At 38.0% G+C, this 25420-nt stretch overlaps 1 protein-coding gene across 12 annotated transcripts in view; it reads right to left on the minus strand.

Moving 5' to 3' along the window:
- Positions 1-25420, minus strand: part of YAP1 (Yes associated protein 1) — an 83867-nt gene that overhangs the window by 25018 nt on the left and 33429 nt on the right. For 8 of the 12 annotated variants that reach the window (XM_046915436.1, XM_046915380.1, XM_046915780.1 and 5 more), the window contains 2 exons: positions 14724-14839; positions 6477-6590 (listed from right to left, as the gene is read on the minus strand). In XM_046915436.1, coding sequence (XP_046771392.1) covers positions 6477-6590; positions 14724-14839 — 230 coding nt within the window. The remainder of the gene's footprint in view (positions 1-6476; positions 6591-14723; positions 14840-25420) is intronic. The other 4 variants (XM_046915533.1, XM_046915586.1, XM_046915489.1 and 1 more) reach the window with 1 other exon arrangement.

Here is a 25420-nt window from a genome sequence, read left to right on the forward strand (position 1 = left end):
CAGCTTCAGAACTGAAATATTCCACCCTCTGGCCCAAAGAGCAAATCTAAACAAGATTCAGCAGTAACATAAATAGCTATAAGAAACTTCTGCTCAGTACATACATATGTGATTGTTTTCCATTCTTTAAAGAGAAATTAAAATTTCTTAAGATGGAATTATTTTCCTAATATTTGACCTTATTTTTAAATCTACATACAAAATGAAACTGACAGAACCATTAGTACTGTAGGAGAACTGCATGGGACACACTGAATAGGACACATTATGAGGAGAACTCAGCTAATACCATTTAAGTTATATGCATGAAACCCTGAACACAGCACGTAGTGCAGGACTCTCAGCTGATCAAAGCCCATCCCTTTCAACTGTAGATGTGGCAAGGCATATTTAATCAAAGCTGGTCTGCATTTTAGACCAAAGTTTAATCAGTAAAGAATATACATACAGGCATTAGTGGTGAATGGTTTCATTTCTCACTTACCACATAATACTTGCTGGGTTAATTAAAACAAAAGACAAGCTTCCGTATGACTTCATGCAAAAATATGACTTTTTTTTTAAATGCAGGTTTCCTTCAAATCATCTGTTCACTGTTTGAAGCGCACATACCCTGTGTAAAATGTGTAAAACCATCTATGCATTTTTTTTCCCTAAATCTCCACCGTAAAACTGTTCTCTGTAAAAAAGAAATTGAAATCGTGTTTCAACATGATTGAATTCAAAGAGGGAAAGAAGAAAGCTGACACTTCTTTGAATTTTAGATTATATATGATTAGATATAGAGTATATAATTATTGTGTACATATACACTTAGATCACAGATAATGAGTGATCTGTCCAGAATGATACATCTTCCTTTTCTAATACTGTGTTCATTAACAGAGATATGCAAACTGCAGTGCTCAAAGAATACAGTAGAAGAAAAGACCTTATTAGAAGTACAGTTTTCTTTTACAGTCATAGCTGCTCTAGTTACAACAGTGGAGGTACACTTTACTTATGCTTGCATAAAGATATCATTACCAACAAATCTCTGTTCTCAAATAGGCTTGACTAAGTCTGAGAAAAAAAAGCAAGTATAAACTTATGTAAACCTATTGCCCTGAGAAATCCTCAATGAAAGGGTTTTTGTTTTCATTTTTATTACTATATGAGATATTCTACATCAGCTAGTTCACACAATACTTGTGAGCAGATTTAATGACATCTTCAGTGAACTGAATACATACATACTGCTTTTGAGTAAAACAAGATTTCATTTTCTGATATGTGATGAACAACTAACAACCACTGATGATCACTACCGTTTTAGAAGGGCAGCGTCTTTAAAACAAAGGGGTGCTTACCAGTGAAATTTCATCTGCCTTTGCAGATTCACATGAGCTTACTTTGACAGAAGACACTAATTCAGTGAAACCTGATATTGCTCAGAACATACACATTCTGACACACATCCCAAAACAAGTAAGTCTTTCCCCATCCTAAGTGACGTCCTTAAATTGTTCTTCTGGGAAATGGAAGTAGGGAAAAATCTAATAACAGCCATTTCAGATGAGTAACATCCATTTTGTGTTAGTGACAGGGCACGTAAAGAGGATATGCCATTGAATTTGCAGATCAAAACCAACTGTGGCTCATGTTCTGCTTTTGTGCAAAAATAGAAGGTGGATCTCAAACTCAAAATCTGAATGGCCACTGTGATCAGACAGAGGGTCTGAGCTTCTTTCTGACCAATGGCCACAAGAAGTATGGCAGCTGGAGTTCTTAGCCTTGGCAAGACAAACCAGTAAGAAGAAACATGTACTAAATAATGTGTCAGACAAGTAAGGGATAAGAAAATAGCACTATGGAATACTTCCTTTTAATTTCTGCCAGTAGTTCTTCATAGTTCTTCTTTGTTTTAAAGATACAGTGTTCTAGCATTAAAAAGAAAGAAGCAGAAAATACCGATGTGTATGCTGTATACTCTGACCTTAATCATCACTACTATTCCTTTTCCTCCTTGAATAGTTTAATCAGCTACTAGAGAGCCCCTGTGGCACTTTCTATAATGATGTTAAACACCATCTTGCTATCTCTTCCCCCTCAACCAAAATTTATACAGACCTCCATAAATTATTATCACGATCCTTAAGTGGGAGTGATAAAAATGTTGAGGCAAGGATTTCAATCTGAGGTCACATAATAACCCATTTGGCAGCTCTGACATATAAAAAACCAAAAGGAAAGAGACTGGGATACCTAACGCAAATTTGATCACTAGCAACAAACCTCTAAAACTGAAGTTCAGAATAGAACAACAATAAAACTGAAGGAATATTGTGTTTTACTTAAACTCCTGGAGACAGGCTTGCCTAACTACCCTCATGGAGTACTACTATTCAAATTAAGATTTGTGTCAACCCAATAGAGACAGACAAATCAATTGCCAGTTTCCAGTGTTTTTCCACTTCAACTTCACCATCTCATTTTTCAAACTAGGTACCCTCCAAAGGCAAATTATTTTTACTTGTGCTTCAAAAAACAGTCCTACCATCTGCAAGCTGAAGTAACAGTTAAAATCCCTTTAACAGGATTTGATACTAAAGCCAATTCTTGGAAACCTGTAGCAATAAAGTTGAATGATTCCAAACTTCCAAGTGGTTCTAGGAAATTTAATTTTATAGGAAAAGCAGATGTTCATCTACTTCACCAGCTTCAGCAACTTCGAATGTTTAGCTTCATACTGAGACATTTTTAACTACCAAGAAAACATATCAGCATTATCTGGAAGGCCTAAGAAAAACATCAGGATCTATGAAGAATGACCAACGGACAATAGCGGAAGCTGGTAAAAGGCAAAGCTGCACAGTATACAAGATTGATCTGGCCAGTTGTCTTATAGAAACAACCTAAAAAGTAGTAACACAAAGCCCCTTCCTAAGAGGCTTACAAAGACACTGAGACAGGTTGGTCAGCATGTTTGTACCAGATGCTCCACTAGTATAAAGAATGCTGCCAACACAGGCCTGAGGAAGCCCTTGCCCATCCCCCTTACTCTGATCCCATTAGTATTTCTACAATTGTCTGTGGTTGGCATGAGCAGACCCTCCTTTAAAAAATCTAGGAAAGGACTAAATATGAAAGCTCGTCAATTCTCCTACCTCAGAATTATTCTGATGCCAAATACGTACACCTGGAAGACCAACATCTGAGCCACAAGACTTCAGAGTAGTTTAAGTGGTGCAGCTGAAGACTTCAAGCTCACTTTGATCCAAGACTTGGGTCTTGAAGTTCTTATCTCCAACCTGGAGCAGTCAGATTTTAGACCAACCTACTCCACAGCAGGGTATTCTGACCAAAACTCTTATCTGATTCATTAGTCTTAAAAGACTGCTTCAGGAATCATATCAGTGATATCCTCTTATTTCTGTTTTAAACACATGAATGCAATATCCAAATTCTCTTTGCCAGTTAAATCTGTAGGTGTGTCTGCCTAAAACAATTTCTTTAAACTTGATCCTCCTTCCTCCCTCTTTTTTTAGCCACATTAATGGAAAATTGCCAGCACAGCTTTTAAAAGGAGTATATGCACACCTACTACAGAAAATGAGGATGAATACAAAGTTGCCGTCTGATGAGGAACATACAGAGGAACAAGGATGGTCTCCCTGGACTTAGGAACTCAGAAGCAGAATAGGCAGAATCTTCAAGCCCTCTGTTTCTGAATACTGAAACAGAAGAGTGCGTTTGCCCATACCATTCAACAGTTTTGTTTTCAGTGGTTCTTCAGATGAGTGAAAGTGGCACTATCAAATGAAAAATATTTGTTTTCCCTCATTTTCAGCTAATGTTAGTATGATAGTGATCAAAACCTTTAAAATTACAAAGATGGAGTCACCTGGGATTCCTTCAGGAAGCGTCAGTAGTAAAAAAAAAAATGAAATCCAAGCCCATACATTAAAACATATTGATAGAAAAATACGGTGATGTAGGGATGAGGATTCTCAACCTACATTAAGCACCGAGAAGTGAAATCCTGAGTCACTCATGATCTATTTGGGGTCCCAGCACATATTAGCTGAAGATCTCTATGAGAGAAAAACACGAGGCTCAGAAAGTTAGCTTTGTCAAACTGATTTTTCTTCTTTACTGAAGTAGCTTAAGAGGGTCACAAGTGTGAAAACATCAGGAATAAGATTTTCCATTTTGCTGGCTCAAATGACAAAAACATAAACCACAATACGATGTGTACAACTTAAGATTTCAAGGAAAACTCCTTCAAGCCCAACAGCAGCCAGCAGCTTGTCTCTATTTGCCGTCACTCCGGATCAGAAGAGCTCACATGCTTTTTTTTTTTTCCTCCCTTTCCTGCCCCTTTCAGTTACACTTGAGCTCTTTGACTGAAAAGGTCTGGAACAGATTAAAAGTCCGACCACAAAATAAAGAGCCTTGGCATCTACTCAAGCCTGTCTGGGATACACATACACAGTGGGCCCAAAAAGGGAAGCTATGCAGCTAGAAACTCTTATGCAGTCTTTTGGATATTTCTAACTTCTTTCAGTTTAACTGCACAGCACATTTGATGGAGTTTCAGTATGCACAAAGCAGGTTGCTTTCACCCTTATGTTTAGGCTGTACCATCTGCCGGACTGGAATACAGTTCTGAGAAGCAAGATCCATCTCATTCATGACTTTTGTCAATTAAAGTCTTTTCCCCATGCTCCTTTTTAATTCCAGCTGGTATATCCAGCTCATCATTTGAAACTGCAACATAATGCAAAGAAAAGCAAAATGCTTATCTTGCAAGGCTACTTAAGTGAATATAATTGACCTGACCATTTTGAATGCAAAAGGCAACACCAATTTTCAAAATGATTGCTTCCTTTTCAGCCTTATCCACATATTATGTAATTGTGAAGTTGCAGGTTACCCACACGCTCCTCTTGCAACACGCGAACAGGTCGGCAGCTCTGACTGCTGTTAAAGCCAAGATGGACATTTGCCAAAGTTGACAACCTTCAATACAAGCCCCACCTTTGGCTCAAGTTGCGCAGTGGTTCAACCTGTCTACAAACTGGAGAGCAGTTTATAAACAAAGTGTGACAATCTAGTGTTTACTCTAAGAGCGAAGGGATGTCTAATGTGAGCGCTCAAGCCTACAAAAACAAAAAAGCTGAAATTGCTAACAACCATTTCAGAAAAACAAAGACAAAAACAAAACAAAACAACCTAAAAAACCAGAAAAGTGACTGTTGAGTTTTGCAGCTCTGTGTTTATGTGGCATTCATGGAGTTAATGCCTCTCCCAAAAGGGGCCCACAGTTGTTGTTAGGTCAACCCCTGTAAAGCTTCAAAGGCTTTGTATCCCCTCAGCCTGACCTACTCAGTGATCTGCACACTGTTTTCATTTAGTTGCACTGAGTCCAAAACTAAAGCTTGAAAACCACAATGATCTCTTCCCGCCCCCCCCCCCCCCCCCTTTTTTTTTTTTTAACCCCTACAATTTCTTCCATGTCTTTGGAAAAATAACTAAAATCCATAAGAGATGAAAATAGTAAGCTACTGGGGAAACAAATTAAAGGAAAATTAATGCATTTAATAAAGCTTACATACAGAGGTCATGACTTCAAACAAAAACTGAAGTTGTAATACCACCTTAAATACATCAGAACAACTACTTGGACTAAGAAACCAGTTTAGAGTTATATGCTGTTGGTATTTCTATTCATCAGTGCCAATATTTTGATGAAGTGCTTGCAGCTCTGCTTTTCATATAGATCAAAAAATTCCAAAAAGTTGGTACTGGTTCTGCTTTGTTAAATACTCACATCCAAACCTTGTGATCCCTAATTTCAGTTGCTGTTTCTATTTTCAGTAATAGTGGTCTAATTAATATTCGTTAACTTACAAAAAGAGGATTAAAGTAGAAACCACTCAACAAAACTTCTCTCTGCATGGTTTAAAACAAAGTGTCATCACGATCATCACTGTGACAAGCTGGAATTATAAGCTGGTATATGTTTCAAGTGTATTTAAGTAGGATAAATTATTACTTAACAATGTCCTTGTTAGGGTAGCACTAAGGAAAGTATTTATTTATTTGGGAATTAAAAATCTCTTCTGTTGCAAATATTTGCAAGTCTTGGGGAAGAATGAGCTTGGCTGAAACTGTGTTCACCCACTAATAGGAACGTGTTTAGATAAATCATTTCCGAAGGCCACCAGTTTAGGAACTGTATGGATCATATGGCAAAATCTCAACCTTTACCATTAGAAACTTCGGTGACATATTCCTACAGGTTAAATACTAATTCCTCTTTATATTTCCTTTTACAATAAGGATTTTAAAAAGGTCTGTGTTTCAAATTAGAATACGTACTATATATTATACTATATATACTGTGCTATAAAGAGTTTTCAAACTATGACTGCAAAATTAAAGCTAAGTGAACTGAAGCGAATCAAAAATTCTGAAGTGAGATGAACTTTTACCAAAGCGTGGGTCAAGCCTTGGGTCTAGCCAAGATGTTGTCTTGTTCTTATGGTTTATGTAGTAAATTTCTCCATCCTGGGTCATAGCTTGTTCCCATCCATCGGGGAGTGGGCCTGCAATATAGAAGGAAGGAGTTCATGGCGGACTCTTGTTTGCTCCAGCTGAAATTGATCTACAAAAAATTCCAACAGTTTACATATATAACAGTAAATGAAACAAATGAGTTTCAGGCTTACGTCTAGCATTTCTAGGATAAGGACAAAGAAGTGGCCAGTGGAAAAATCAAAGAACAAAAAGCACTTCTATCATCATTTTGATTTAGGATTTGGAGTTTTATTTTATAATTTGTGTCTTTTCGTATGCTTCTGACACTTCCTTTTGCTATGACATTACAGTACAAAACCAGCAATAAGTCAAGCCTGCCAAAATGAAACCAGCATCAGAAAAAAAAGGATAAGCACAGAGATATCCCACCTCTTGTGGGAAAGTTTATCTAGTGATTAAGAGCCAGCAGCAGCAGCAAGACAAGAAGACTCTGACGTACTATTTCTCTGACTTCTCACAAACAGTTAAAAATAAATAAATAAAAGTGACGAGCCTTAATTGCACTTCATACCATAAGTTGTGATGAAAGCGTTAAAGGCTTAAGAAAGCAAAAACACAAACCTGAAGAACAGGAGGCAAAAAAAAAAGCAACAAAAACGTAAAGGTAAGCACACTGGAAGCAGACAAGAGACAAAGTGCCAGGATCAGCAGTTCTAACCCTCTATGAGCAGGAAGGCACATTCAGGGACACCTACATTTAGGAAATGGTAAAGGGAAGTACACAGTGGTGTACTCGAGTCCAAAGCTAATGTCTAAATACAGAGTTCTGAAGTGTTTCCCTTATTGTTTTCTCCTAAGCTGCTTTTGTAACATCTTTCGCTGCTGTACTGTTCAGAAACCACTCGTTCCTATTTCTATACGATCATGCACCTCTATCTGTATTGTGCTTAGAACAAAAACTATTCTCTCAGCTACATTCATCCCATTTTGTCTGGCAGGTGCTTTAAAAATACATGTTTTAGAATCAGATAGATACATACTTAAAAAATATCTAAATCAGATGCAGGAAAATCTTGCCTGAACTTCTTTAGATTTAAATACAATCTTAAGATGATACAGCAAAAGGATTCACTACAAATGTTAAGAATGTAACAGAAATTAGAACAAGATCTGTTCCAGGAAACCATCATATTTCAGCCTCTCTTCTCACTTTTCCTCAGCATGATGTAACACCACACTACCAAAAGCCATCTGTCTGCCTGATTTAGACCAACAGACCATTCTGTACAACATAATGTTTGTGTTTATTTATGTCTTACAATTTCACACACGAGATTCAAAGTGCATACACTCAAAAATTAAAATAAATGCCTGGCATATCTACATCCATGTTCAAATTACATTAGTTCTTTGCCTGTCACATTGCTCTACACTCAAATTACTGCTCAAGATTTTCATTGCTTAAAGCCTTGGGGGGCAGGGATGACATTTGTTTGGTTAATCTCAAAAGATGTTCCTGAAGGAATGTTTTAAAACAAAATAAATTAAAAGAGCAAAATCATCATTGCATTCCAGTAATACCCCAAGGCATAACAAGGACAAGAATTTCTTACTGTAGTCTTTGGCCCAAGAAATCCCCTGCATAGTACATTTCTATCTCTAACTCTTCCATTTTGGCCCAGAACGCTATGCCTTTCTCTAGCACTCCACAGTCAGAGCTACAGGCTGTCATGTGAGGAAAAACAGCGCCCTAGCCATTGAATATTCCCTTCCTGCCCCTAATGCTCACAAGCTTTAAAGGCTACATACGAGTAACAGCAGTACCTCAGCTTTTAGCAGAGGCCAGTAAGCAGAACAGCAAGAGTGACAACCCTGGAAAACATTCATAAATCCTAACACATCCACAGTATAACAGGAGCCTGGACTAAGTTACCATACTCGAGAAGCAGCCAACTGCCCCACCAGATGCTATTTTATAAAATACTCAGGCACACAGTGACAGGCCACACATGATCCAAGTGCAGAACCTGATGGAGAATCAACATTTTTTTGCTGACCACTAAGCCAAACATCCTTGCCATGTGGGCAGACCTTCTCACTACCATTCTCCCTAGAGTCCTTCAAGGCCACACACCCCTAGGAGATGAAACTCAGCAAGAAAATCTCTTTTGAAATGCAAAGCCAAAAAAACAGCAGGCTCTAGGAAAAACGCAACTACCCTTGGGGTGTGGGTCCTGCTGAACACTGAGTAAAGTGTATTCTGGTCCTGCATGTTCCTTTGCAGCAAATAAGAATAAAATGCCTTTGAAGCAGAATGCCAGGAGCTGATCGTCCACCTACCTGCTGGAAGAACACTGCTTATTAGATTCAACAATCTGATGAGTAGTAGCTTCCCAGAAACCAATGCAGGCAAGGTTCTCGTTCTGCTGTAGGTCTGCCTGCTCACCTGGCTGCCACAGCAGCTATGCTTCCTTCTTGCTAAGTTCCACCAACAGCTACAGAAATAGAATGCTTTTCCTAGAAATTTTTTGGCATTAGGCACTATGCTGCTTTCTTCCCTAGCCAGTAAAATGCTCCTATTTTTCTGCCGCTGTCCCTACATGTTGTAATGGTAGTTTGAAAACTAATTAGTACCACCTTCTGTAATTTGTTTAGTTTTGTGAGCAGCTGTGATACCAAAGATTGTCAAGACAAACTCAGCATTACAGGCAAATAACAGGAAAAATGAAAAACCATGATGAAGAGTAGCAGACGTTCACACAGAACATCTAAGAAAATTCCTGTATCTCCGTGTTTTCTCAAAAGGCTCAACAGGAACAGAACTCCCAGCACTGCTCCAGTCCATGTTAGACAACAGCCATGCTGGGTGTAACCAGAAGTGTTTCTAGTACAGGCACCTGGACTGAGTGGATGGACAGTTACTGCTGCTCAGTGAATGAAAGTTGTTTGCTGGCTGTCAGACTCCATAATTTCAATAAAACACTAAATGCACATATAGATCCAAAAAGTATATGGCTATAACTCGCTTGGCCTCCAGGTATCTCAGGTGAGTTCCTCAGGCAGAGTCATAGAGTGGCTTTGATTGGAAGGGACTCCAAGGATCATCAAATCCCAACCCCACTGGCACAGGCAGGGCCACCAACCTCCAGATCTGGTACTAAACCAGGGTGCCCAGGGCCCCACCCAACCTGGTCTTGAAGAGTCTGCCTATTTACTAGATGTCAAAGGGTCTCTCTTGCAAGTACTTTCCCAGTCTTCTGTTAAACCTTCATAAACATTTGGCATTTTACGGGAACAGGCTGAAAGAATTGGTTCTTCACCTTGGAGAAGAGAAGGCTCTGGGGAGACCTCTGGGCTGGGGGGCTTTAATAGTGGCCTTCCAGTGCCTGAAGGGGGTCTACAGGAAAGCTGGGGAGGGACATTTTATAAGGGCATGTAGCAACAGGACAAGGGGAAGTGGCTTTAAACTGGAAGAGAGTAGATTTAGACTAGATACTAGGAATAAGTTCTTTTCTGTGAGAGTGGCAAGACACTGGAATAGGTTGCCCAGAGAGGCTATGGATGTTCCCTCTCTGGAAGCAGTCAAGGCCAGGCTGGATGGTGCTGTGAGCAACCTGGTCCAGTGGGACGCATCCCTGCCTATAGCAGGGCAGTTGGAACTACATGATCTTAAAAGGTCCCTTCCAACCCAAACCATTCTACGATATCCTTGTGGCATGGTATCCTTCCAGTTGTTTGATGCCTCCTTGGTCAACTGAACACAGCCACAAACTTACTTTCAGTTCTATTATGTTATTTGCAAAGGGAGACACTAGCCTTCTAGTTCAACTCACCATTTACTGGTGTATTTCAAAAGACATGGTTATCCATAAATTAGATTCCAACTTCCAAATGTAAGCCATCCTTAGAAAACCACTGATAAGGCATTCCTCTTTAACTAAATATTTATATATTGTTGTAACTTAACATAAATACATGTAATTTTAAAAATCTTTGTGCATGTCTCCGTTCAGCTCGTGTCTCCATTTTTGATTCCACTTTCTCAATATGCCATCATTGCCATAAAAATGCAGAGCTCAATGCTGGCAGATAGAAGGCAACAGAAAGAATAACTAAAGGAAAAACATAACATAAATTCAACCTATGCTGATATTTCAAGTAAATCTCACAAGTCCTTACAGTCTCTGATGTGAAGGTGTCAAATAAATGTAAATAAAACTGCATTATAATCACAATATTAATGCATATTAACCAGCATCTCTAACTACTAAAAAAAAAAGCTCACAGATGACAAAAGACCTGAAACACCAAGAGCAAGAATCACCATATACAAACAATGACCTTTAAGAACCTTCTTAATCCTCCTCTGTGAAATCATGGCACTACTGCAATTATCAAACTTTTTAAAATGATATCAAAATGTATAGAATTTACCGGGAGTCAAACTTTATTCTGTCAACTCAGTACTGTTTACAAAAAGCTACTATTAAAAATGGTAAGGAAGATATGAAACATTCATGTCATGCAGACACTTTGAAACTTGCATTTCACAACAGACCATATGCAGTGCTGAATACACACAAAGCAGAATTTGCAGTATGACTGGTTACGCAGAATGGAAGCCCACAAATGAAAGGAGCAAGAATCTACGAGAAGAGCTAGTTTTAGTTATTGCTACATTTCTCTCTACTCCCTGCACTGGGAAAAAACAACCACCAGCAACACAGACCACACAAAATGACCTTAAGTTATGACTTTGAAAGTTAATCGTCCTAACCAATCTTAAACGCGGCACTGCAACCTAACTTTAAGAGGCCATGGAATAACACTGGATCTACCAACTTTCACTGAGAAAGCCAATACAAAATTGCAGTGCATGGAAAGGCGAGCACAAAGACAGGTAATCTGCTCCAGATCCAATGATCTGCTGTCTGCATGCAAGCAGAAGGGGCTCAAGTAAGCAGCATTGTTAAGTAGGACTCAAGAAAATAAATGAAGAAAGTGTACAAATGTACTTTATTTTTATTCAACTTATATCAACTATAATTATTTTAAGAAATAAGCACTGTTTATTCTCAGATGCATAACTTCACTTAAGTTGGAACTGTACGTATTTTCTTAACGTTAAATATAAATAAATCAAGACAGAACAAGCATCACTTTTCCTGCAGTATCTTTAAGGTAAAATGGTTAAAAAAAACAGAAAAGAATGGGAATGTTCTAAACCAATTTCTATAGACATCACACTGTTAGAAGAAACAAGCTTGTCTTCTTCCCATTATTACTATGAAAATGCAATCATATTTAGCAGAAGATTAAACAAATACTGTCTAATAAAGCACTATGCTTCTTCACACACGGCACAAAACATTTAATAGATCAGACAATTTAGTTCAGCAAGCCCAGTTCGGTAAAGCTGAGACAAAAACATACCAAAGAACCTAAAACAAAAACATCCTCCCCTTCATGTACTGATGCCTTCCTAATAGAGGATGTATGCTTACTAACACTCAAACAGTCCATCCACAAAGTGAAAAAAAGCCCCCCAAATCTCCATCTCATGCTAATCTCCATCCTCCCTATGCCAGTTTCGATTTCAAACACACTGCTGACCTGCCTTCATCCTTACCACAAATCTGTTTTCTCTCCTAATTCCCCTGAGCTCCACTTATCCTACTCACCCAGAAAACCCAACAGGTTTACCTTCAGTATGCAGACAGTTCTCCAAGTTCTGTTCTACCCCTCCCCTCTTCAGTTTGTTTTCCTATTCTTAATTCTAGCTAATATAGCCTTCCAGTGACTCTTACGGCAATTCTTAAAAACCCCCACTGTCAGATTTCACCACAGCAACTTTACTTGCAGGCTACCACAACATTCTGCAATTAAGTACGCTAAAGCTTGGTCAGTAGCTTCTGAAGAAGGGCTACAATTAATGAACACCATACAAGGATGCACAAAAAGACATTCTCTTGTGGACATTTTTTTTTTCTAAGTCAGTGACCTCCAGCTGTCCCAGTACTTACACTTGCCTTTCCCAATCTGTCTCATGAAAGGCTCTCTCAGCACTAGGGCACACTTCACTGCCAGCAGTACTTCAGAACAGGAAAATTCTGACTTGAAGGTCTCAACCTTATTTCCCAGTTCTTGAGGCCAAAATGCCAAATTAGAACATTAAGCAGCCTTATGTCTATATGACGCCGTCAGATTTAAATTCCACTGAGCTGAGTGGGTAGTTACTTGATTTTTCCATTTTTTCTCATTCTTTATGAGGCCATCAAGCAAGCACAAACCACCATAAACTCAGTAGTACAAAGTGACAAAACCAAGTGTAAGCAGCTTTAGTAGAAACAAGTACACAGTTAAAGACTGTACATGAAGATTTACCAAATAAGGTATCAGAAATGGAATCATACAATAAATACGAGTTCAATATTATTTAATTCAAAACACTTGTTGAACACAATCAAGCATTAGTGGGTGCACCCCCAAGAGCCAACTCCAAGTAACATTACCTCAGCTTAACAAAACAAGTACCCATGGAATCACAGTGCTAGCATAACAGTATACAGAAGTTTCACTTGCTCACACACTCACATCAGTCAATTACTTTTAATTTCTTGATTTTCTTTTTAGCATAACCCTTCATTACTGACTACTAGATTTATTTTTCAAGGATTCTTCCCCTTTAAGACAAACCATTTTGTTTACTTTTTTTTTGCTAAGGATCTTTTTTTTTTTTTTAAGTACATACAGCACATCCTACTTCACTATTAACATTGTTTTTCTGTTACTACTATAATACAGTGGAAGGTTTGAGGAGTCATCTTAAAATACAGAATTTATGTCAGTAATTGACTAGCATATTCCAATAGACTAACACCTAGTTTACGTATAAATAAGATAAACCAAAGGCAAGACAGACCATGGGAGTTGTTTCCTTTCTCCTATTCTCTGTTCTTCTGACGTATCCCTATAAAAACATATCATTCTCTTTTGCTACAGGTTTCTTGGCATATATTTACAGAAAAGAACAATAAGCAGAGATTGTATTTTCACATTAGATACTGAGAGCTTAATTGTTCTGAATCATGACTTTCTGAATCTGAACAGAACTCTTTCATTTGTTCCAGGATAATCCAACCTCCTGGCCTAGCCAGCAAAAAGTTTCATCAGCTTCCATCTAACACTCAGTCATGAACAGCACAGTTTGGTCATGTTTGTTAATCTTTTGGTATCGTCTACAGCATGAATTGCAGCATGAAACAAAGCTGTCTGAACGGACAACAGAAAGCAGCACCAGAGAATAACTTTTGTGAAATACAAGAAAAGCAGACATACAAATGACAAAATCAGACTGAAAAAAATGAATCAAATGTCAACTTCAGTGACAAGACAGTGACAAAGCATAGAGGAAAGTGCAGCAGTAAAAATAGCATGGGACCAAGTTTATCTGCTTGCACACTGCACAATCAGGACAACAAAGCTATATAAACATGTAGCAGATTTTATAGTAAGAACAAGCATACTTTACTACTGTCTAGTAACAGACTCCCTTAGATTAGCTGAAAAACTATTCTATGTTCCAGGAAAAGATGTCTGATTTCCTCAGCTGAAGGAATAATAATCACAATATATTGTTTTGGAAAAGATTGGAAAAGAAGAAAAAACATGTCTCTACTTCTAACCAAGACTTTCCAGGTGTTGCTTTATTTGTCAAGTGAAGACGTCCGTAACCAACGTGGGAATTATAAATGAATGGCAATACGCTTAGCATAGTGAGCAAGGGAAGGCAAAACAAAACACAACAAAACAAACACTGCAGAAGCTCTAGCTTTAAAGCAAAACAATAATAATTTAATGAAAATTCTTTTAATCAGTTTTAAGTGATTAACAGCATTTTCAGTCAGAAGAAAGAGGCAGGAATTCTTTTTCTTCAAACGTTTGAATCATCCATTTGGAAAAAATAGAACATAGACCCAAAACTTACAGCATGGTTTTTGCTGACAAACATTATACATTCTCTTACCTCAAGTATCAGTTCCTTGCTTGATGCATCAGTCTTTACAAATTTAAAGTTTAAAAATAAGCAGACAACTATGAGATTTCAACTCCTCTCCCCGCCCACATCATCTTCCTGATTAAAATAGCTAGCAGTATCTTCATTTGTATGACCTTCTCCACAAAAACAGTTTTTTGCTTACCTGATGCTGAGTTCATTAAGTTCTGTTGCACGGGAGGACTGGTGGGAGCTGTAACGTTCATCTGGGAAAGCATGGCCTTCCTGGGATCTTGCCATGTTGTTGTTTGATCAATATGACTACAGAAACAAAGCAAGAGTTAGGACAGTCATGCGTTCACAATAATGACCTGCTAGCACAGAAAGTTTAACAACAAAAGGTTAAGCCTGCCAACAAGAGCCACATTCAAAACCAAACAAGAACTTTTTGGATTCTGTCCAAGCATTACCATACCTCATGTTCTCAAATCCTTTACTCTGGTCACCATCATTTTCCCAACAAAGAGCTGTAGTGATTAGAGCTAGAGCAATGGCGAGATACAGCTCAGCATGAGTATTGGAACCTAGACTGTTGTACCATAACATATCCATGAATTAAACATTCTCTTCCTTTTCTTGCTGATTAGTTACTTGTCAGTTTTAAATGCAACTTCAGTGTCTTTCAAACCCAGCCAGTTATGCCTGGAATCTCAAGCACAGTCAAGTAGTTTGGCATGATGAGTTCACATGCAGTGCCTAGGGAGCTGTAATGATCAGGCTGGTGAGTAATCATTAGTGTTCCCCAACTTTCTGTGCGTAGCCTACATTCTCAGGTTATTTGATGGAGTACTCCCCCCATCCCCAAGAACTGAACATCTGTGGTAACTTAAGTAACCAGTTGCACTAGTGTAGTAATAAAAAAAACATCTAATGTTCAACTGCCTTTCTACTTCATATTAAAAGATGAGGACAGTTGGATTGTCAAGCAACTCAATGAGCCTTCTTTAGAAGATAATCACAAAACTTTGGGAGCTTTGATTTATCTGTTTTGTAAAGAAAAAAACAAAACCCTGGAAAATACCTTCACTGCCATTCACAAAACTATTTAAGTCAATGAAAACACAAATGTAATGAATGATTACTTCATCTTCTGAGTATGTGATTAGCATGCTTTGCTAATCTAATGAATAACAAATGTACGCTATTCACGAACAAGCATCATAGTATCTTGATGCCATTAATTAAGATTGCTCTGAAAAGTTCACATGGACAAAAATAAAACCCCTAACATGCAGTAAGCTTTGAAAGTATCAGTTCAATCAAACTATTCTAGTATGAGTTTAACAATTAGAATCCAACACATCACTAACTTGGCACCACTCTTTCCTTATACTAAACATTCTTAAAGTTACTTCTTTGTGGGTTATGTAGAATGCCCATTTTCAATTTCTCCAATGAAAGTACTACATTTAAAGCTGCACTGCAGATTGTACTGTGATCCAAGTCCAGACCTCAGTACTCCAGTTCACACTCCTGATTTATACCAATGTCTTGCATTGTTTTGTACTTATCTTTGTGCATCAGCATTTGTACAGAACCATCAATGAGGCCGTACATTTTCCATCTTTATGTTGGAATTTAAACAGTAATTGTGCAGAAATTCTTCCCAGTTCACAGCTGATATAACTTTCAGGTATATTCAAGTTTAGGAGATGGTTCTGTATTTAGACATGCTAAAGGGGCAGAAAATTCACATTTGGTCACCTCAACACCTACATTGATGTGCACACCAACATCTGGCCTTGTCATCCTGTTCTCCACTAACTAGAATGGAACATATGAGAGCACTATTAGGATGTAATTCATTTGTAAAATTTAAGGAGGTGAATCACACCTATTTTCTGCATTGCAAAGGAAGCCTAAGGTAACTGGGTTAAATACACTGACATTAGAGGTGGTGAATCCCAAACTCTGAGTTTGCATGACCACAGCATCCCAGAGCTCAAGTCATATGTTAAGTCCTCATCACAGGTAAAACTGGACATACAAAACAGAACATTATCTTCTCCCTGCAATAAGCAATTAGCTACTATGACTAGAAACTACTAAGGAGCTCTTTAATTCCAACTAATAAAAATGCGCTCCATCAATTTAGCAAGAGTTTTTAACATGTTCTTTGGTACTCAAAAAGACTGCTTTTTTTGTTTGTTTTTCTTTTTTCTTTTTTTTTTTTTTTTTTTAAACACCAAATACTAAGTTGTGGATGTGACCATTAGGCATTTTCACTTGATTGAAATGAAAAAAGTACAATTTCAAAAAATCATAAAATGGCTTCTAGTCACCCAAACAATTATCTCCATGCAATTATTTACCACATTGGAACAGGAAGTCTCCTGACTAGAAACTAGAAGGTATCTCAAAGTGACTTGGACCAAGTAGTTTTATCTTAAGCCTTTTCTTTTTTCTTTGCATTCTACCCTCTTTAAACATACACAAAATTTCAGTCCAAAAGAGTTATAGATTATTCCAAGAGAGACACAAAATGCTTTTTCCACAAGAATGTAATAGTAAACAAAGCCTTACTTTGTGTGTGGCAAGTACTGCCTTGTACACAGGAAGCCACCCTGTTACAATAAGTTCAATTAAAATGGTGTCGCTGCCACGTTAGTTTCCATGGCACACATTCAACCCAGGTACTATTAGGCATACTGTGTCTTTGCTTGCGTATATTTTCCAACATAACATTTTCAGCTTAAAGAAGAAGCAGGCCACATGCAGCAAGACTTTCTTATTTTCTTTTTAGCCTATTTATTTATAGAACAAGGAAAAACATGGTAAAGACTGCCATATATATACACCAGATCTTAATATTAAAAAGCAGATTTCATTTTTCTGATGGTCCATTCTACAAGGCAATGAAAGCAGGGAAAGATAATACAGACATAAGAACGCTTCACAGACGGTGTGTTTAAGTTACAGCACCAGCACGTGCCACCTCTCCTCTCTATTTCAAATTTGTTCTATTTGCTCAGCTTGGTTCTGGGAACAGTGGAAACTGGGAAACCACCACTGTGCCCACGATTACGCATTTTTTGTTTCCATTTAATTCCTATAAAAATATTTGTAACACTACACACTTATAAAACAAATATCTACGGTACATATTTTATAGTCTTTGTTGCTATACACTCTTTGAGTGTAGAGTATAAAAAAGAAGGAAAAAAATTGTCTCACTTCATTGCAAAACCATTTTCACAGTTGCCTACAGGAACACACAGAAGCAACAGTCACCAACTTCTTCAAACGTAACTGAGTAAGGAATAGACAAAGGAAGAAGCAATTTAAAAGTACTGCCAATTAGAGCACAGGAAGAGCATTATCAGCTCCTGCTTAATTATACGAGGCAAAGTAATGCTCAGATGGAGTTGTTAATGTGGTTGGCTAGTTCAGACAGCAGCAGCTTCCAGCTTTGGCCTAGCTGAATGTCCCTCGAGAAAAGTCATCCAACAGAACGCCAACCAGTACTCTTCCTAGAGAAGAGCCACAAAAGAAAGGCCGCAAAGTAATCAAGTTGATTGTATTAAAATCACAGCAATCCCTAGGTTGGCTCATTAAGGCAACATTGTCCCATCCCACTCAGTTTTCTGCTTCCTGACCTACATAAGCATTTCCCTAATGTCTTCATTCAAAACCTGTCTCTTCAGCTGCCTCCAAACCATAGTCCTCCCACATTCCCCCACCTCTCTACACCATATCCTGAGTTTCTGAATGCTATATGGTAAAAATCTCCCCTAACACATCACAGCATATCAGTTCTTCGCCACAAGTTCCAAATTGTGCTGACCAACTGAAGGAATGCAAAGCAGACAAATGCTCATTTACATGAGTAAAATATTTAAGTAAATCTTAACACTACGGTAAGGAATACAGGTCTATACTTCGATGCAGTACATACACCAAGGTAACTTACTATAAGTGTCACGTATGTCTCATAACCAAGTATGGAAGCAGAAAATTCTCTGCAGGTAAAGATCTTTCCCTCTGTTTTGAACAGCAGCACAGAAAAGGCCTAGAATAACTCTGACACCAACACTGTTATCTCTTTCTGCACCAAAGAGACTTTTTCCATGCCCGCTGCCCCCATCCTTACATTTAGTATCATCACCTGAGCCACATTTTGCTAAAGTACCACTGTCAACTTCAAAAAAATCTTTATATATTAGTGACATATCAAATCCAGCAAAATCCATAACCCAGCCATTACACAGCACTAGCAAAATTAAACCTATTCATGAAGCAAAATCACAGCTCTGAATTCTGTGCAAAAAATAGACCAAGTATACCACCTTAGAATTAAAACCAATCTCTAGTATAATGAAGAAACATAAGGCATTTTACTTCACAGAATAAAGTCTCAAATCCAATATCTTGCTACCTATCCCTAATTGCTCATTCATGTCTTGGTGAAGCAAATCCTTGTCAAGTCCTGTTGCAAGAACTGATTAAATCAACTTAGATTATACCATAAATCTACAGTTAACAGCCCGTAGAAAAGCAAAGCCAAAACACCCCAAACATGCTAAATATTTGTTAGCAAATTTATGTCAGTTCTGGTGTCAAGAAGAGCAACTGTTCTATGAAACACGCTCAGTCACCCTCCACCAAGAAGCATTACTGAAGTGCCATGGCTTACAAGGAGGACAAAGCTGCTACCACGACCTCCTAGCAATTTCTGAAGTCATACAAATTATTTACCTCTTGATATCAACAGCTTTTAATAAAATGTTCTCATTTTATGAATACAAAGAACATTTCTGCAGTCACTAAACTGGAAAGTGAGTGAAAGAATGAAAGTGAAATAAATCCTTTTTGGCATTAGACACAATCACATGCCAGAAGATTTGTGAGATTCAATTTCTAACCTAATCTGAAGTTTTGGGGTTTTTTTTATTTGCTTTTAAATTGTAAGGAAAAAGAAGTAGGAGATCCTAAAACAGTTAAAATATATATATGCCACTTCTCATTAAAAACAATCTTTAGGTATTAACAGATTGATAAAATAAAATCATTCCTAAAAATGGAGAACTGATCTGCCTTGATCTGGGTGTGATGCACCTTCCCATTTGTTCTCCAGTTGCTTCACTGAAGAGAAGTATTGAAAGTCACGTCAGAAATGAATTAACACAAAAAGGATGCTCAAAAATTTACTTTAATTTTTCAGTTAAAGGCTTCATTCATCAGGAACTACGTATCCATTCTAATCCAGGAATTACATGCAACCATACAGTTGTCAACTACAAATACTACCTAAAATTTTGATATTCTGTATTATTGCAATTAGAGTCCCTGTTGCTCAACATATGCTTCTCAAGGTATGCTGAGGACTCCATTCATTTAATACAATTCTCAGTCATGACAAATTCATGATTCTTTTCTTACCTTTTTTTTGCCCTTATATGCATATCTGCTATCATTCACAGGGATGCTTCAGGGAGACCTGTCCTTTCACAAGAAAGGTTGCTCACGGGAAGGATATTCAGAAAGCCAAGTTGTTGTTCAATATAAAAGCATCACCATAAAGATGTTCCTATGGCTATATGTTTTAAAATGTAGACAGCCTTACATTCTATCCCTGCATGAGAAAATTATTTCCAGTCTTTAGTAAAGTCACGATGACTAACTTGGACTTCAGTGCTCAGAGCTTCGGGATGATTTTAAGAGTTCACTGGAAATCCTGTTTTTATTAAAAGACAAAATAAAAACACGAGCACACACAGCTGACCACACTGCAAGAGCCCTACCACAATTCCAAGCTTGGCATCACGTACTTTTTATATTATACTGGAAGTGAATTGGGAAGCCTGAGTGACTTCAGCAAGGGCATAAACAAAACTAAACTAATTATTTTCTAAAGTTGGCATGAAATTTCAGTTTTTCATTCATTCCCAAATGTGAACTGCTCCATCAACAAGCACGTCACCTATAATTCTAATTTACGTTATTCTTCCATATTTTTTCCTTTGGCTCCTTAACCAACTGGTTTCCTCAATCTACATAATGCACAATGATCTGCAATATTTTCCCTTTTTTTTCCTCCTCGCTTAAGAATTTCAAAAATTAGACAAACCAGAGTAAGGTACTCCTTGTAAATGGCATTACTAAATTATTTTAGAGCTCTCACCGGTACATTTTACTGCAACAGAACGTGATGTATATATTGAAAGTTGGCTCTTCTCCTGCCACTGGGAGAAACCCAATGAATACATGGTTGCAATAGGCTGACAGTTGGACTAGATGATCTTAGAGGTCTTTTCCAACTTTAATGATTCCATGATTAAATTAGTATTTCTGCCCTTGAAACAAGCATAAATTGTCAGAAACTCCCTCTTCAAATTCAAGTCTTTGCCAAATCTTACACAAACTTGTCCTGCATCTAGTAAGTTCAGGTTACATGCAAGATACCCACCTGCATACCATGCTAGTAGGCAGAGAAGAAACAAGAGTGCATACTTCCACAGGGACCTAACCTCTATGGAGAAGCAAAACCGTGGTAGAGTGACTGTAGAGTTGTTGTGGAAGTGACAGTATTTACTAATTCAAGAACAGTGCTGAACATAAACTCCTAAAACAGTAGTTGGACATTACAGATGTGCTAGGGGGCTGCACAAGTAAATTTTCCTAAGTTAAGTTTAAAAATGGAATAACAGAAAGTTTAAACAGCCTCAGTATGAAAAGTTTTTATCACACCCTCTAAAACTGGAGTGTAGGATGCAGAGCTTTCTGGGTTATGACTAATACAATGCTCCTAGGATTCTATTAAGCAGAATTAAATGGATTCAGCTTTGCCTGAGGGTAGAAGTTGTGACATTCTTTGTGCACCCTCTTTTCTACCCTACAAATAGTATTTCAAGAAATTGAAAGATTAAAATGTGAAATAGCCTTCAGCTCTACTGGTCAATTTATCAGGAGTTGCTGACTTAAAACTGAAGTCTGGTTCTTTGCAAATGGTTTAGCAAAGGCACAGATTTATACCTTACCTAGCATTAAAGCACTGAGATGACAAATTTCAGTTCCAAGCAGCAACAGCGAAGAAAAAGCCTCAAGGATAAACGAGACGGCTTTGTTGTTAGCAATTATCTCCATCTCCAGTTCTGTATTCCACAAACACTGTCCTAAATTTGAACCAGTTAGACAAGAAGATACACTTAAAATGGCCTAAGGTTTTTTTTTTTAAGAACTTTCCAATTGTCATCTTAAATAATTAAACAAACAAATGGAAAAACTGTTGTTCACAGCAATGAACATCTGATCTGCAGAGACATGATATTTCACCTATTGCTTTGGAAAGCACTGTGTTTCTAGTTATCCTCCCCCAGTAATTTGCAAGGTTGCCCTGTTTGCCAGGATTATTACAGATTAATACAGAGCACACAGTAAAATTCATAGCATCTTAATATGACCTCCTCCCAAAACCAGCAGAATTTAAGTACAATTCATAATGCAGTTTGTCTCAAGAGCAGTAGTGCCTCCAACCATGGCCCAACTGCTTCAAAGAAACAACATTTCTGAATATTGCTGCATAATTTGGGAGTATTTTGAATTTTCCATGTCAGATCTGTATATGTTAACTAAACAAAGCTTGTGTTGCACTACTCCTTTCAGCCTACTGGCAATGTCCTCACCCAGCCAGACCACAAGTATACAATGACAGAACACACTTGGTTCCATGATGATACAAACAGCTCTATCCTCCTTACAAGCTTGCAAAAGCACATACTAAAAGCAGCAGGCAATTTCAGAGCGTGCAATCGTGTTGTGTCACAGCCGTGACTTCAGTGACTTTGAAAAGAACAAAAGCAAAATTTATTATAAGAATGGTGGGTACAAAAATCCTGTTGACAGCTACATAGCCACTAATAGGACAAGAGGTAATGGCCTCAGGTTGTGCCAAGGGAGGTTCTGGTTGGGTATCTGGAAAAATTTATTCTCAGAAAGAGCAGTGAGGCACCAGCACAGAGCTCCCAGGGAAGGGGTGGAATCACCATCCTTGGAGGTGCTCAGGAAATGTACAGATGTGGTACTCAGAGACACAGTTTAGTGGGTATGGTGGTGGTGGGTTCACAGTTGTACCTGGTTATCATAGAATCAAGGTTGGAGAAGATCATCAAGTCCAAGGAGGCTGTCAGAGCTCTATCCACTCCAAATATCAAATAGACCTGTCAGATAGTTGTTACCCTACTAATGCCCTAATAGTCCCAGGCAACAGAAATTCATTCCACAAATTACTAGTTTCAACCTAGATTAGCGCAAAGCAGTAAGGTAACCCAAATGCCTTAAATGTCTCTGACAAAAGTCTTGGTGCAGAAATAGATTTTGCACAAACTTGTGAGAGTCAGGCAAGTTCTTGGACAGATCCCTCTTGAATTCCTTCCTAAAGCAGGTCCAACTTGCAAGATGCTACGAACTAACATGAAGTCCTGAAAGTATACCCCATGAAGTCATGGACACTGGTATATGAAACAGAGCTTAAGATACACAGGATACTGAAAATTATTCAGTGACAGCCTTTCCTAGCACTGGCACCCACACAGACAATTCTCAATACAGACACACTAAGGATTTAGTGTTCTGAAACAATATGATTCTTGGATTCCTCTGTGGATCCCCCAAATAAAATATTATTGTTTTCTGAGTTTGAGAAGAAAGGAATGAGGACATTTTAATTTCCAGGGCTCTTTCCATTACTTTGAAAACTAAAAGAAACAGCAGTATTGCAGTATCTATAAAGAGAGAAGTCTTAGCTTTTGTATTCCTTGTACCAGCTCAGTCCTTTTCCAAACTCCATAGAGGACTAAATGCTATGATTATGGTTGATATCACCAGATTTGATTTTAATCCTGCCCTCTCTGTTCCTCAGAAGGAGACTGCATTTAAAGGAAACCTCTACAATCTCTCCACCCTGTCCCCAAAGATAAGAATTCTGTTCCCCGCAGTTAAGCCACTCAACACACTCAAAATTCATGTTTCTTTCTCTCCTTAATTTTAAATGAAAGAGACCAAGATATCAATAAGGAGGGCAAATCTAAAGGAAGAGCTGCATCCACCTCTATTTCAAGTGAAATTAATGGATTCGTTTTAACTTTACAGTCGCCCTCCTATGCCTTTACTTAGGGAGGGGAAAGACCACCTTCAGATGCAACCACTTTGTCTTCCATAACAATAAAGATAAGATTACACTAACTCTAACTTTCACATTATTAAAGGCAGGACAGGTAATTTTCAGAAGTGATGGGCCATAGGAGTCCTTATCATCTTCTAGTCCTTTCATCTCTGAGACTCCATCTAATTTCTCTCCCTACTTAGCTTTTAAATAGAGACAAAGAAAGCAACAGGGAAATCAAATGCATCTTTGCAAGATTAGGAGCCAAACAATCTTACACCCCTTTCTACATCCCCTGTTTTTGGTTGCCTGAAGGTTTTCAAGTCAGAGAGGCTTGCCTAAGCATGCTGCAATAAAAGCTGCTAATAGCCAGCTGCCTTCGTATCTAAAGGGGGTTCCGAGCAATCCTGCTGAATAACCTTGAGGCTAACCACCACCAAGGAAAACAAAATATTAAAAGATTCTTCAGCTTATTTCCTTATTGCTCAAAGTAGGAAGTCTCAAAGAGAAGTTCAAACTGTTTGCTTGAGTGTTCTGACAGTGATCACTCCCAGATGGCCCTGACAGGATGGGCTGACCAAGAAACTGCTAGGTAGGACCTAATAGAAACAAACACACAGCTTTTGCTGAAAAACAGAGAGAATCTGTTTTTCTTGCTATTAAAATTAATATTGACAAGTATTCTTAAATGCATGCTTCAGAACATCCACCTCACACTGCAAGACCTGTTTAGATGTAGTTATACGCATATTAATAGTCATATGGATTGATGAACATTTTCTCATTTGAGATTGAGAAAAAAAAAACAAACCAAATACAATGTCATTCCCCTATTTCCCTTCTTCACACTTGCAATTTGGCAACTTCATTCATCCCATGTTTTTTATATTTAGCTTTTTCTTCTAATTATGTTGATGTTCTTTTCTTCCCTTTTTTCCCCACTTCCACTTCCTGCATTACCACTTCTTTTCTTCCCTTTCCAACTTACTCCTATGACCACGTCTCAGGTAAAGCTTGTTACACTTCCAATTCAGATAAATACTGAGCACTACTGAGGGAGGAGGCAATTATTCTTTCCCTGAAGACTCTGCAGACAACCATGCAAAACAAAGAAACATCTGCCAACAGCAAGTTGCTGCCTGAGTGGGTACGTGGGAGCTACCTGCTCAGCCATCTCCAGGCAATCCTGAAACTAGATTTTTTTTTGCCAGCAGATTATTCTTTTTCATCCCCCACAGAGACAGATTTCCCAGGTTGGGAGGCATCAGAAGGAACTGATTTCTCAGCGCCCAGATACAGAATAGTGTCCAAAGGCTATGCTTTGAAAAGTTAGTTTTATTTACCCTTTTAACCTGAGCAGGCAAGGACAATATAGAGCAAATGCATAAGAAAAGATTAAGATATTTTAAACTATGTAAGCTAAACAATAGCTATAACAATTAAATGTATGGTATTGAAAGCTATTCTATTTACTTAAGAAGCGACCTAAAATGCTTTCAACCTGAGGATTTTCAAGTTCCAGGTTCTAGAGCTCCCTTCATCACTTAAGAAGAGCGTAAAGAGCATTAGTTTAACAAGTATTTTAGAAACCCACAGTGTTAAACAATTCAAGGTAAAACTGATTTTGAACTCAAACATCACTGCAGAAACTATCACGTGGAAGTTTTCCATTTGAAATGGCTGAAATAATAATGTATCTGATACAAATCTGGGGAAACTCAGAAATCAACAGGACAAAAATG

Source organism: Gallus gallus, chromosome 1 (assembly GCF_016699485.2).
Source record: "Gallus gallus isolate bGalGal1 chromosome 1, bGalGal1.mat.broiler.GRCg7b, whole genome shotgun sequence".
Taxonomy (NCBI): domain Eukaryota; kingdom Metazoa; phylum Chordata; class Aves; order Galliformes; family Phasianidae; genus Gallus; species Gallus gallus.